The sequence below is a fragment of the Temnothorax curvispinosus genome, unplaced genomic scaffold (genome assembly GCF_003070985.1).
Source record: "Temnothorax curvispinosus isolate PA1 unplaced genomic scaffold, ASM307098v1 QBEX01006321.1, whole genome shotgun sequence".
Lineage (NCBI taxonomy): Eukaryota > Metazoa > Arthropoda > Insecta > Hymenoptera > Formicidae > Temnothorax > Temnothorax curvispinosus.
Window position 1 is genome coordinate 1,345,681 of NW_020216101.1, and position 14,356 is coordinate 1,360,036.

Consider the following 14,356-nt stretch of genomic DNA (forward strand, 5'->3'; position numbering starts at 1 on the left):
GGATTCGCAGTGTATAGTCACCACGGAAATCGGAGATTATCTATACTCGACACAGATATCGTTATCGCCGATCTGCGCCGTAATAAGCACGATAATTTGCGCAACGTAAGCGCCATTGTAACCGCATACCGCGTGTACATTACCTGTATATATTCGTGTGTACACACCTTACGTTGCAAAATGATATTAATCGCGAAGGTTTGCCGCGAGAAACCCCTTCGTACTTCGATCAGTTGTCGTACGATTCTCGACGACGAGATCTCAGATCCCGTTGCGGTGGCTGGTGAAGGGGGCGGGGGAGGGAGTACGTACGTATGTAAAAAAAATCCTTTTGAAAAAAAAAACAGCCGAGTGACAACAGGAAGTGGGACACTTTGTAGTCGGTGCAGTGGGTGAGAAATAGTAAGTGAGACGTATCCAGCAAGTGAACGAGTGGCGGTGCATACTTACGTCCCGTTAAAGGGTGCATCAGAGCAGGGTGCGAGGTGGCTGCTGCAGCGGCTGGTTGCTTGGGTTTGCTAACCTTTGTGTTACTTTTTGCAAATTCCAAACGTATGGTTTGTGGCATATCAGGATCGAATCTAACCCCCTGCTGCAAATAGATTCCCTAAATTAGTAAATCGGGAGCACACGTGGATGGATGGTGGTAGTGTAGTAAGGCAAAGATGAGAGAAAGAAAAAAAAAATTAGAGAAGAGAGCGATAGTGGAGAGCCCTACTTTCGTCACTAGCGTGTTGGGTTAATCTTCCATCAGAAAATAAATTTACGCTTTTAAAGGATCTTGCATGTTTTTTCTAGGCATATTGTGTTTCTTTTCACAACAACTTCTTAAAACTGATCCTTTGGTTGAAAGGCAAAGAGTTGTAAATTATCTTTTAAAGATAAAAGAGAGTTTTATGTGTATTATATATCTGTTTTTTAATGAAAATTTACATATTCATGGCATAAAAAATATTTGCCATTTTATGTAGTATAAATCTTTATATTTTATTAATATACATTTATATAACATATGCGAAAAGTATTTTTTTTCCGACAAATGTAATGGTATTTCTCAGGCAAATACTTGTAATTTTATTCTTATTAACACAATAATTATGTCTACAGAAATATAGACAGATCACGCTATCCACTCTAATGACATCGATCACGTATTTTGCAGTGAGTTATTTTCCTTCAATATACTTCACTGACATTGTTCATTTTGTACCGTAAATTTAACACGAAAGTAAGTCAGATTGATGTTTACGAAAATACTAACGTTAGAGAATCGATATTCCATAAATCGTTGTCATCCGGATATTTAGTCAAAATAATTCGTTTCAGTTTATTTTAAAAACTGACAGTGCAAAATTGTAGGAACATTTAAATATTACTTTTTCAATACAATCATAATAGAATAATGTAAAATACTAATTATATATTTAATTACTTATTGAATCCTTGTATAAATATATAAATATATATACCGACAACGTTCCACAAATCTATACACGAATGTTCAAAATAATTTACACAGATTGTATCTTAACTTACAGAAATTATTAATTTCATCATCACAGATATCTTCGTTCTACATCAACCATCTTTTACCATAAATTATTAAGAAACATAATTACAGAGATATTTTGCCTTTTAAAAGAATCTAAGATTTGCGCGATAAATTTTTTAATTTTCTCACTAATTTTGAAAGAATAAAAAAATATCAGAAGACTCGAAAGCTACGCCGAGCGTTGAAACTGTATTCAAACTATGGCGTATGTTTTGCGCGTGCGAAATCAAATCGAAAGGGCCGATCGAATCACAGGTGGCTAGCGACGAAAGTGATGTAGGTATAATAATAACATGGGATTACGCTAGGTAGAAGGGAAATTAGCACAAGGGCGTGTAGACATGTATTCATGTATGTACGTATGTGTGTGTGTTTCTCTCCTTGTTCGTGTATTCATAAGGTGGACTCGTTAGTTCTAGGGTGTTTCCAGCGAACGTGTCCATCCGACAAAAGGATGTTTCTCTACGCGGTACGTACAATACGTACGTAGTAGTATACCGTTGCCGTACTTGGGTTATATAACATTGCAGATTGCGTGAGGTCAGTTGCAACGGTATGGTAGAGCTATACGGGGTGACCAACTTAACCAGAAAACTCGATCTGATTGCTGTCGTGCAACGAAAGCTGTAAAGCTATTCCGCGCCCGAATTATACATATAGCTGTATACCAAAGTGTGTCGCGTGACGTTACGAAAAAGTTTTTAAATCAGTTACGTTGATCACCCCGCAGATATATGTATTTACAGATACATATATATAGGTACGCGTTACATATAAATATATTCATATTTTAAATGATCAATACGTGTATTCACAATTGTCGTGCACAAAAGAAAATTAAAATTATTTCTTAGCTCGATATGGTTAAATGCAATGTTGTCTGTAAAAGTGTGAGAAATTTTAAAACTCTAGAGAAAATACGAGACAAAAATTTGATCCAGAAATTTAAAGTCCAAAATATTACAAATATTATAACATTCTAAATTTATAATATTCTTTTTTTTAATTTAAAAGTTATCATTTAATCATTTGATATTTGATGCATAAATAAGATCGTCTACTTCTTTTCTTGGGATATTCCACCACAGTTTAATAATTCCTTTCGCAGCGTCGGCGAATTTTTCGAATATATTTAGATATATGTATATGCAACGGGATGATACTTGTCGGAAGGCAAACAACACCATATATATAGATATATCGATAATGCCACACGGTGCAGCGTTATTACAATACGCCTTGGTACGTATACAGGTAGACAAAAGGTAGTACTACGTTTGGTCCCAATGAGAGAAAAAGAGAAAGATAGAGAGAAAAAGCTACGGTAGAGAGAAATGAGTAGTTAGATAGAGAGGTTTCGTGGATGTAGTAACTAATGGAGGTAAGAGCTAGAGGTAGCATTAACCCGTGCCAGCTGGAGAATCTAAGGCAGGGTGGAGTCGTAAAGGAAAAAAAAAAAATACTGCCGAGCATATCTGTACGAGTGAGTGTCACTGTGTATGTATACTAGATCAACCGCACGTCAACCCTGAGACCCTTGGGAGAGTCTACCACCTTCTCCGCGACTTTTCCCCCTTGCCTCGCGGCGCCTGCGAGAAAAGGGCTATTACCTGCAGATCCTGCTTCGCCGCCTCCGCGCCTGCCCTTGTGTGAAAAGTCACGAATCCCACCGGCTGAAATGAGAAAGAAGAATACAACAAGAAGCGTTTCGTTCGTCGCATCCACGATTACCATCTCTCTCTCTCTCTCTCTCACCCCCTTGACGGGCATTCATTACGCGAGCGCCTCATCGCCGACATCAGTTTGCCGGCGAACGAGCTTAGAATCGTCAACGCGTTTCTGCCATTTGTATCATTGTTCTCATTTGGGAACGCGCTTGTCGTTCATAATAAGTATACAGTGAGATAAACAATCGCTGTGCAAAGTAATCCGCGATCATCGCATAAAACATTAAAGACAGACTTCTCGTTTAATTCTGAGATAAAAATCTTTGTGGAAAGATATCGATAAATATCATTTAACAACTTTTTAACTTGTTAATAATATTGAATAACTTGAGATATAAAATTGTAAAATACGTCGAAATAAGATTCTGTTGGAATCTTAAAATTGTATAAAGAAGTTTTGTGTTATCTATGTGCACTCTCCTGTGAAACTTAATCCTCAAGCAAACTGTATGTTCTTTTGTTCAAATTCTTGTCTTATCTAAACAAGGAAATTAATTTGTTATTAATTACGAATTATCCTTGTATAGATATTTAATATAATTAATAATATGAAATCTTTCCAAAAACAATTACACAAATACATTAAAAAACATTTGGTCATTTCTTAAAAAATAAGAGAACAAGTATATAACTTTATTCGAATAAAATTTTGAATCTACTATTGTTAATGTTTAAGAAATGTAAAAATAACAATGTCATTTTTAATCAATGATCCGTCTCTCTTACAAAATATAAGCTGTTAGTAACTAATATGCAAATAAATTATATTATTGAAAGATAAATTATTTCACTTATCCATGGCAATTTAATTTGCGATCTTATAACAATAAATGCAATAAATACAAAAAGGTACGTATATTCTACTATCGATATAGCATTGCAGTTATTATAGGAAATACTTTACTGACCAAGATTATCGGAGTCACCTACACACATTTTCGCGCTCCCTTTTTCCCTTGCTGATGCTTACATCGCACGTTGCATCTCTCAATATACACTCGCCCTTTTATCTGCGCGCGCGCATCCGCTAATTTATTCGGTAGACGGCATCGATTCCATCGGTTTATACGGAATTAACGGAGCAACGGGGATGATGGGGCGTCGCGACGGGAAAACGCGCGGATCAATCCGCGCTAACGATCGCCCGTCAAGGCGAAACTACTGCGCTTCATAATGCATCGCGTGATTGCACCAGCTGCAATCGAAGGTGTCGATTCTATCGATGCGATGAGATAGAAATGCCCCGATCGTTAAAGCGGGGATTCGTTACTCGCTGCCGTTTACTTCCGCGCCACGTCCCTCGAATATTCATGCATCCGAAAGAATAAAATTGGATCCCCCTCGATCGAGCGCGCGCAATCTCGAGAGGCGCCTTGAGAAAGGAAAAATTAGAATGCAAATGATATTTAGCTATAAGCTTGTAAAATATTTCGCAGTAATTTTTTCTAAAATCAATATCCTACTAATCAATATAATTGTTGTAATAATGATTCTAATACTACATCATAACATAATAAGTTGCAAACTCAATAAATTTTTACCGACTTTTCACCAGTATTTCTTAAATATTTCGCAAGATAAAACGGGGAAAGGAGAAATTATCGAATTAGATTGGTTGAAACGAATTGGTCCACTAATTGCATCTAGATTAATATTCGTAGAAGCATGAAATAGTTCCATGAAAAATTCAGATCCAATAAACTCGCGGTAACAGTAGATCTTGAACTAATCGCGGTTAAAAGTACAAACGGAAAAAAGCGCGGGACGTGCCGCACTTTCACCCGGGCGCATGTAAACGGGCATTCAGCTCTCGCAACTGAACGCGGCGTGCACCAGTGATCCGTGCTCGTTTTTATTTCCGCGGCGAGTACTAATCCGTTTCCATCTCGATCCGAATATCAGATATAGTCACGCCGGGCGCACGCGGGCCGCGGGCCGCGTGCTTCCTAGCGTGCATCGCGCGAATTCGCGGAATAATTCTTATCGGGGACACGGAATACCCAAATGTAATATCGTCGTTTTGCCGTCAAGCGGTTTTTTATCGATACGTGCATCGTGATGCGATGTAGGTTAATGGTCATGCGTGCAGCGGCCACGGAGACGATCGATTTCCTTCTTTTGCCTGTTTTTCTTCTTCCCTTTTTTTTTGTTGCTGTTATTGCACACCGCGCTCCTGCCTGATATAGGTATGCACGAACCGCGACGGCGCGACGCTCGCCTATCGGCTTTTCTTCCGGACATCGGCCGCATCGGCGTCCTTTGTGCCGCCGCGGTGACAACCCGCGCCCATATGCACCATGGCCATGTAAATGCGCATGCAATTATGCATGTAACCGCAGATAGAAGCAGGTAAAGCAATCACTTCGCACAGGGGTGCAACGCGGTCATGTATAATCGAAGAGCCTGGGAATTATGATAACGCCTACGCCGTGGATTTTTTTTAACGCGAATTTTAACACTTGTACAGAAGATCGCCGGGTTTGAGTGTCCCGAAATTTAATACACTTCTGCTTTTACGAAGTAGCTTTCTGCGAGAAGAGAAAAATATTTTTTCAAATTATTGAAAAAATATTTTTCTCGTAGGGAAAAGTCAACAAATATTCAAATATAACATTACGCGAGAACAAAATACAGCAGAGTAATTGAGACTCTCTTGATTAATCTCTCTTTTATATAACAAAATAAATTTTCAATGATAAACATAATGGTTACACTTATTATAAAATTGTTGCAAAAAACCGTAAAGAAATAATAAACATTAATTTCATCAATCGAGAATTATTATATTATCGTATTTATCCAATAATCTCAACGTAATAATAACGAAAGAGGTAAAAGGTTTCTTTAAAAAACAAATAAACGTTGCAATTTTATTTACTTGGTTGTTATAAATCAAATAAACTCCGAGCTCGGAGAGTAATTAACAGCTATGCTTCACAACTGAAATTTTTTCGAGTTAATCAATAGCCAGGTGCGAGAGAAGTTTTTATATCGGGAAACTGTAACCCTCTATTATATTATACGATCGATTTAATCTTACTAAACTAAAATCGAATCGAGTTTAATCCGTAAAAGAAACCGAAAGAACTGCAATCTCAATTGGATCAAGAGGAGATAAATTCTCGCTTGTAGGAGATTTCCAACGGCAACTCCAACGCGGAGATAAATCATCATCACCGAGATCACAAAAGGGCTTTGTACGGGACTCCGCAATGGCACATCGCACTAGATAACGGAAGAATGCGAGACAACAAAAGCTTTCTAACAACATTTGAAAATCTTTCCAAACGCGTCGCCATTTTTGAGAAGTTGCTCGTCGGCCACTGCTTTTCCCGTTCCCCGGCGCAACGATGACCGAAGGAAACAAATGGCAGAAAGGTTGGTCCGACCCGCTATCGATTCGCACAGTCAGTCGTACCCAACCGTGCCAGTGGCCAAGGAGGTTTAAGCACCGTTCACACGGAAACCGTGCCTCTCCGGCTGTGCCTCTCTCGCGTCCGTTTTATTCGCACATTCTGCTCGTATTATATCCAATTACATCACCGAGGCCATTATGAGCCGCCGCTTGCGTTCCGCGCTGGTTATAACGAGGTCAAACCTCATGCAGGAACGAAAACATGTTATTAACTTTATTCCGCGTGGCATATTCGACGATTATCCTAACAATCAATGTCGAACATAGATGGAATTTACGAAGATAGACGAAGCAAGGATTCGCTACTTGAACGCTTCGCAAATTTTATAAAAAACAAAGCTCTAAAAAAAATTCATTTACTTACGATAAAGAGATAATATTTTGAGTTTTTAATATTTAGTTTCTATAAATTTAAGGATTCTCATTGGATTAGAGTATTGAATTTTATACGTCCGAGAATTCACACAACAAAGAAAATTGATTGATATATCCGAGAATGTACTGAACCGGGAATTGAGATGCATCCAAAGATAAAATCAAATTGATAGATTTCATAAATTCACAGGTAAACAAATCCGAAGTTTTATACTGACCGAGAAATCTGTAATGTCTAAAATTGATAGCTCCAAGGATCTATAACTCGGAGAACTCACAGATTTCAAAACCCATCTTATCTTGCAACTCATAAATTTTAAATGCATATGACTAAACTATATAAGTACGGATTCAAAATTGGGATTTGTCGTCATATCCCAAGGCTCCATAATTCACGTTATTTCTAACTGTAAAGAATAGTAGGTCAGAAATATTTATTATATCCAGATCCATTGTAATTTTTTCAGCATCCGCTACTCGACGTTAAATGAGATTCTTTAACGGTCAATATACAATCGTCGCAGTTTTATTTTAGAAATCCGTAACATCTATCGCGCGCGAGATGCAGGTAAAGACTTCGGAATAAAAAAAAATAGATATCAGAATAAAAAATGTTAAAATGCTTTATGGATTAAGGGCTTTACAGCGTCAGTATGCTCTCGCGTGTGCTGTTCTAGCGTCGCCGCATAAATTAATGTTATCTCGGGGGATTATACTGGGTTGAGTAGCGCGCGATGGCATTGCCGCATGATGAAATTTGATGTATTTCTCTCTGTCGGCTGATTAGATATTTTTAAGGCTTCGTGACTCACGTAATCAACGAGTGCGCTTTGAATAAATAAAAAAAAAGCTTTTAGCATAAGCAGCTGCCGTTTTCAATTTTTCATTTTGAAACTGAAATACTCGCGAGTTTCAAGTTTATGTAACATGGAGAAATAAGACGTCTCATAACACTCCTCATTCTTTTATATACAGAAAGAAAATAATTTAACTTGCAATTTACATATCTTTAAAATTCTGCAAGCTGTTACCCTTAAAAAGAGATATTTGAGATAAAAAATATTATATTTTTTTACAACTTGCAGAATAAAGTTATTTCACTTATTGTTAGTGATGAAAAATTTATGCAAATATGTAAAATATGTGAAATTCAATGTATTATACAGGTTTTTTAATAAAAATGCGTCGCTAAAGAATCGACAAGTGTGTATAACAGAAAATGCATAAAATCACGTAAACGGTTTGACCAACCAACTTTTTCCATTCGTTTTTTTTCCCCCTTGAGAATAGTCATGTAGGGGAAAAAGGAGAGAGAAAGAGAGAGAGAGAGAGGGAGAGAAAAAGAGAGTTTTCACTCTTTTCACTATACTCCGCGTAATTGATTCGGAGTTTTCTTGAAATGTACGTTTTCTAGAAATGTGCTCAAGAAAACCTGGGATCCAATTTTATCTCTTCGTCTTCTGAAGTGCAGTGAAGAAACGACGTATATATCGACGGTATCGAGCTACCTCGCGCGCGAATCTAGGGCAAATTTATCTGTGTTAAAAGCTCCGATGCGCTTTTTTCGGAACCAGTGTTAAAAAACGCGATATGTTGAAAACGTAACGCCGGCTAATCGTCAATTAAGCGATGGCAACTTACCGACGCTGTTTTCCCATTTTTACTCGTGACTTTTAACAGCGACCCCTCGTACCCCTGAAACAGAAAAAATATTATGTTATTAAAACTTCTATCATATCAAAATATTGTTTGTTACCGATATAGTGAAACCAAAAATTTACTAACTTTTTATGCATTTGACATATATCTATAGATTTTGCTTGAAAAAACAAACAAACAAAGATTTCTGATAGTTCTGTGATGGCTTGTATATAGTGTGGAATAAAAATTGAAAAATAGATATATGTATACAAGTCTGCTTTTAATTTCTAAATAGTAAAATATAAAACAACTGCTTTCATGTTTATAAAAATTTGGTAAAAATAATTTGGACAGTCTATTTAGAAAAAATTCTTTAATTTTTTTTAAAGTAACTTTTTGAAATAAGAAACAAACATCACAATGTTCAATTAAATATTTGAAAACTTATAACAAAGTACATATAACTAACACTTTTAAATGACTAATATAAAAATATAGTTTCTATTCTGAGAAACTATTTTAAAAATATAGTGCACACATAACATACATAAATGGTTGCGTGACTTAGCCAAAATGCATTCGCCGCGGGTTTTTAGCCACAGGATTTATGGAGACGATTCAGAATAGCAAAAACCACTGGGTAAAAAGTGAGACAAGACATTCATATATTTTATTAAATATCTACATTAATTATCTAGCACGAATGCGAAGATATCCGTTACTTTCTTAGCTGTTATCGCTTGAATTATCTAACTGCTAACTCTATTCCGTTTCCTGATATGAGAAAAGCCGATTATTAGCGGTGTAAAAGAGTTTTTAATTTGCTGCGAGCTTAATGTGTAACACTTCGTTATTGCGCTGTCGAGAATCTTATTTCGTGCTGCCGCTAAAGATAAAGAAATCCTCGCAGGTAACGTTTCCTTAATTTTTATAATAGAGCCGCAAGTAGAACGCGCGAGATGAGCACTCGGTTACATGCGAACGCTGTAAGTAGTGTTCATTACCAGAGTACCAAACTGTTAATAATTGCGCGATCGCGATGGAAGTGCTAATTAACGAAGCCGCAATTAGAGAGCGCGGTAAGTCTCGGAACGTTTATCCGATGTGCCACGTTTTTCGAGTTCAAACTTGCATACGCGAGCACATCGCAAAAATCCTCCATACCATTTTCCGAGATTTATATAAATATCGATAATATATCAATTAACTGTAGTTGCAATTAGAGTAATTATCTAAAAATAATACATATATAATAAAAATAAAATTAAAATTAAAAATCTAATGACAAAATCTTATATAAATAGTTTCGTAAGAATATATAAAAATATGCATTGAGAACTTTGATTAATTATACTTTAATTAATTCTATTGATTGTAATTAATTCTCTCTTGATATAAATTATTAACAATTCAGATACGTACATATTATTATTTAAATAAATTAGGAAATAATAAATTTGAATTTTACCTAAATGTCTCACTTTAGACGCATCGATGTGCGAGATTTCCCAAGTATCTGTTACAACATTCTTGGCACTCGCGAGCTTCTTAATCTCGCATCATTAATCAGTCTGTCCTAACCATGAAATATTGCTGCATAGTTGTTGAGATCAATTAAAATAATATTTCTTAAATCTAAAATCTAAAATTTAATTTCACACCAAAACTAATAATTACAGAAAGGCAAAATTGATATTTGCATCTAACAAAAAATTATATTAGATTGATTAATCGTTCTTCTATCATTTTTCGCATTATAAACATGATTAATGCATACGGGATTATCAATTTCAATATTAAATTTTCATTCTGTCAATCCAAAAAGTATGCGTCTTAAATCGTCTTAGATATATCAGTTACATGACATTTGCAAAGTATCCGTTTCAACATTCTTGGCGCTCAGTTTGGTCTCGCACATTATTAATTAACTCCCTTTAACTATGAAATATCACAGTCATTAAAAGGCTGGCCTCTCGGGGGAGCATAATCGAGTTTTCGCCATCGCTCGCATATGTCGTGCTCGCACGATACGGTGTGCAAATAGTTCCTGCACTTCTCCAAAAGTTTCGCGATGGTACGAGACGTCGTTGAGCAACTGATCCGCCCGACTCTTCTTCCGGCGCGCTGAAAACTCGTCGTAAATCCACGGAAAACGGGTCGCACGGATTATGCGCAACGTATAACGTACGTTACGATATCTTAAAGACGATTAATAACCGGATTCGCTCGACGGGATTCTTCGCGTGTGCACCAAGAGATTTGCGGGCGAAAATAACGCGCGGTGACACTCAAGGTTTATTGTCGCCAGTTATGTCGTATCGATGCCAAGAAATCGCATTCTCTCTTGATACGAGGAGTCGCAGCAATTCGCACGAGTAAGATGATCACCGTCAATGTATATCACTCTTACATCGCCGTTGGTGCACATTGTACGGGAAAACGCGCCTGTTTCCACGCTCGCGACAATTGCAGTTTCTATCGATCCGATTTTCAGCTCTTCAACAATACGACATGCTTCGAGGCAATTGTAACAATAATTTCAATTTTTTATTTGACAGTGTCGTACATTGAAATAAGCTACTGTTTGATTGCAAAATAAAAAATTTAATTTGTATTATACGAAAGAAACAAATGTATGAAAAGAATCACGGTCATATAAAATGATGCCTATGCACCATATATTTATACAAGTTATTATTTCTTGTTGCATCATATATATATGTATATATATATATATATAACGCATCAGGTATCGCATCCAAAATTTTATCTGGGTCATAATAGAAAGCGAATAGTGTGTATCAATTGAGTATTTGAGTAAACAATTTGATTCATCGACCAATTTCTGGAATACGCGTAGGCAACAATATATTTCATTTTTTATTCCGTTTTAAAAAGAAATTTAATAGAAACTTTTAACAAAGATAATTAAATTTTATAATTTTAGAAAGTATTAAAGAAAATTGAAATTTACAGTTTAAAAATGTATTTTTAAATTATAGAGAAATTTAGAAAATCAGAAAATCAACAAAAATTCATTTAAATCGCAATAATGTTAAATGAAATCGATTTGCATAATCGATTCAGACAAAGAACTTCATCACATTACTATACACATTTATATGTTAATAACTATATCATTAAATCTTTTCAATTCGTGTTTTACATTATTGCGATTATCTTGCAGCATTATTAATATATTAAATCATCGTATATAATTATAGCACACTCACAATAAGATAACGCCAATTTGATATAATGCCTTTCAAGATTGCATAAACGCGATCTATGAGTTGAGTTCATCGAGTATCCTTTCTCTTCTATTAGACCGTAAACCAATCAGAAAATTACTGTATTATATTTCGTCGCGTAAAATCATTATTTAAAGTGCCCCGGGACCGTGTTACGTAAAGAAGAGATGCTCTTCGAAAGAGATGTCTCTATACTTCGCTCACGGCGCTCGCGGTACCGACGGAAATGTAATTCCCAGCACACCCACGCGACTAATCCTAATCCCTTTGAGCGAGCTGCTCACAACGATTTCATGAATATACAAAACAAGGCTCGAAGCAAGGAGTAAAAAATGCCGTGTCGCGCCGCACCGCGCCGCGCCCCGCCGCCTTTTTCGTCATCGAATAACGACACGCTCGAGAGAACCTTCCGGATTTAACTTTCGAGGGAGACTTCCAAATGGAGCAAGAACAATTTCGCTGTTTTTCCACTTGTCCTCTTTCTTTCCCGGCAACAAATAACCGCGGTTTCTCTTCACTCCGGCCGCTAGCGATCTAAATCGCGATTGAATTTCGTACCGAACATATAGGAAACGTATTTAACTCTCACGAGCATAGTTTTTGATATATTTTTCCAGATTAGTCGTTAATTAAATCACATTGGTATTGAAAGAGAAAGCATTAATTTAGAAATGTAATTAAATATTATTGCTTATGTTAACTTAAAAAAATAGATATATTTCTTTTTCATTAAAAAAAACTATTTTCTCAATTTGCTATTGTTTTGTAAAATTTCATCTATTTACATTAACTTGCGTTTTAAATAGTCAAAATATGAATGCAAAAACTAAAGATAACGAGAGTTTTCGTATGAATTACAAGGTACGAGGAGCATCAAATCCCATGGCTATCGATTTTTCGTCTCCGCTGGTGTCGGAGCTTGAAATGCAAGCTCGTAATTGGCACCGACATAATTAACCCCCTAGACAAACTAAACTAGGATCCCGAGTCGGGCAAATATGACGTTATAGAGGAGTACCGTCTCTCCCGTTGCGGATGGTCGGCGTAGACGAGTATGATTCATAAGGGGAATATTCCCCTTGTGAATACAGTTCGAACGCTTCAGTCATAATGTTGCGTTTTGCATGATACCGCGCCGCGCGAACCGCGTAGACCGTACAGTTGAACTTATTGAACGACGAGTTAAACGTGGCGGCGAAGAGTCAGGCGGAAAACGAAGGTATATTGACGCGATAACGATGACAGAAAGAAATTACGTGAAACCATCCAAAAAATATAAATAAATATACTACAGCGATGTGAGATCAATTTGATCAGAGTATCAGTCTGTTTTTATATTTCGACATTTCTGCGTACGGATATTTAGAGATATGAATTTGTGCTACGAAATTAAAGTAAAATTATATTTTTAATGTCATTCTAAAAACATTCAGGAATTCAAATCCTAAAATTTCGGGCCATCGAATTTAAAAAAAAAAACGTAAATATTCCGAAATTTATAATTTAAACATATTCCATGTCTTTCAATTCCGCAAGCTCTTAGATCTTTGAACTTGTTCCGTTTTCGTTTTTCGATTATGTTCCATGATAGAATATTAATGTTATCAGAACTTTAGGTCCTTCAATATCACATCGTTCACATTCGCGAACGCGATATAGGTCCTCCCGCATTGCCGTCGGAATATTTGACTTCTCAAATCTTGAACTCTCCCAATCCCTTTGATCTCAACATCGCGAATGCACATCTATATATATAAAATAAAGCGAATAGAGAGAAATTCTCTGAGAGAGATTCACCTCGTATGCTCTGAAAAGCAGATAGAGCTCCCTCGGCTTGGTGTCCATCGGCAAGCCGCTCACGAACAAGGTGCGCACCTGAAACAGGAGAGAAAGAGAACGATAATTGAGTTAATTAACCTAATTGGCTAGTGTAGAGGGAAAGAACAGCAGTCGAGAAATACAGAGACAGAGACAAAGACAAACAAACAGAGAGAGAAAGAGAGAGAAAGAGAGAGAGAGAGAGAGAGAGAGAGAGAAGACGAGCGAGGAGGCGTATATTCAGAGACTCGGAGACAGGGAAATCGACTTTCTCGGTTTGACTCCTGCCCTCGTCCTGTCAGATGAGTCGATAGCTAATTGCCAGAATCAATGTGAGATGCTCCGAGACAGGAAGAAGTCGACTCCCTCATTCGTCATCCTTTTTAATTTCGCGATTAATTCGACAATTTACGGGGGCTTTCCCAATTAATTGTGGCGCAACCCTTAAAGATCTTTGGAAGTGATTCCCAAAGATATTTCTTCCCTCCTCGTGATATCAATCACCTTTTCTGCTCGCTCGTCGTTAACGTCGGTGTGGCTGAATTAATGCGATATTATTTCGCTTTCAGTGGAGAAT

General features: G+C 36.7%; 1 protein-coding gene across 1 annotated transcript in view; it reads right to left on the bottom strand.

Moving 5' to 3' along the window:
- The window catches only part of LOC112455689 (RNA-binding protein with multiple splicing 2), a 51,774-nt gene extending 37,941 nt beyond the window's left edge, over positions 1-13,833 (bottom strand). Inside the window, exons 1-4 of the mRNA XM_025017782.1 lie at positions 13,759-13,833; positions 8,711-8,764; positions 3,163-3,225; positions 451-592 (exon numbers count right to left, since the gene is read on the bottom strand). Of these exons, the coding sequence (XP_024873550.1) occupies positions 451-592; positions 3,163-3,225; positions 8,711-8,764; positions 13,759-13,806 (307 nt within the window). The 5' untranslated portion in view covers positions 13,807-13,833. The remainder of the gene's footprint in view (positions 1-450; positions 593-3,162; positions 3,226-8,710; positions 8,765-13,758) is intronic.
- Positions 13,834-14,356: the final 523 nt, after the last annotated feature.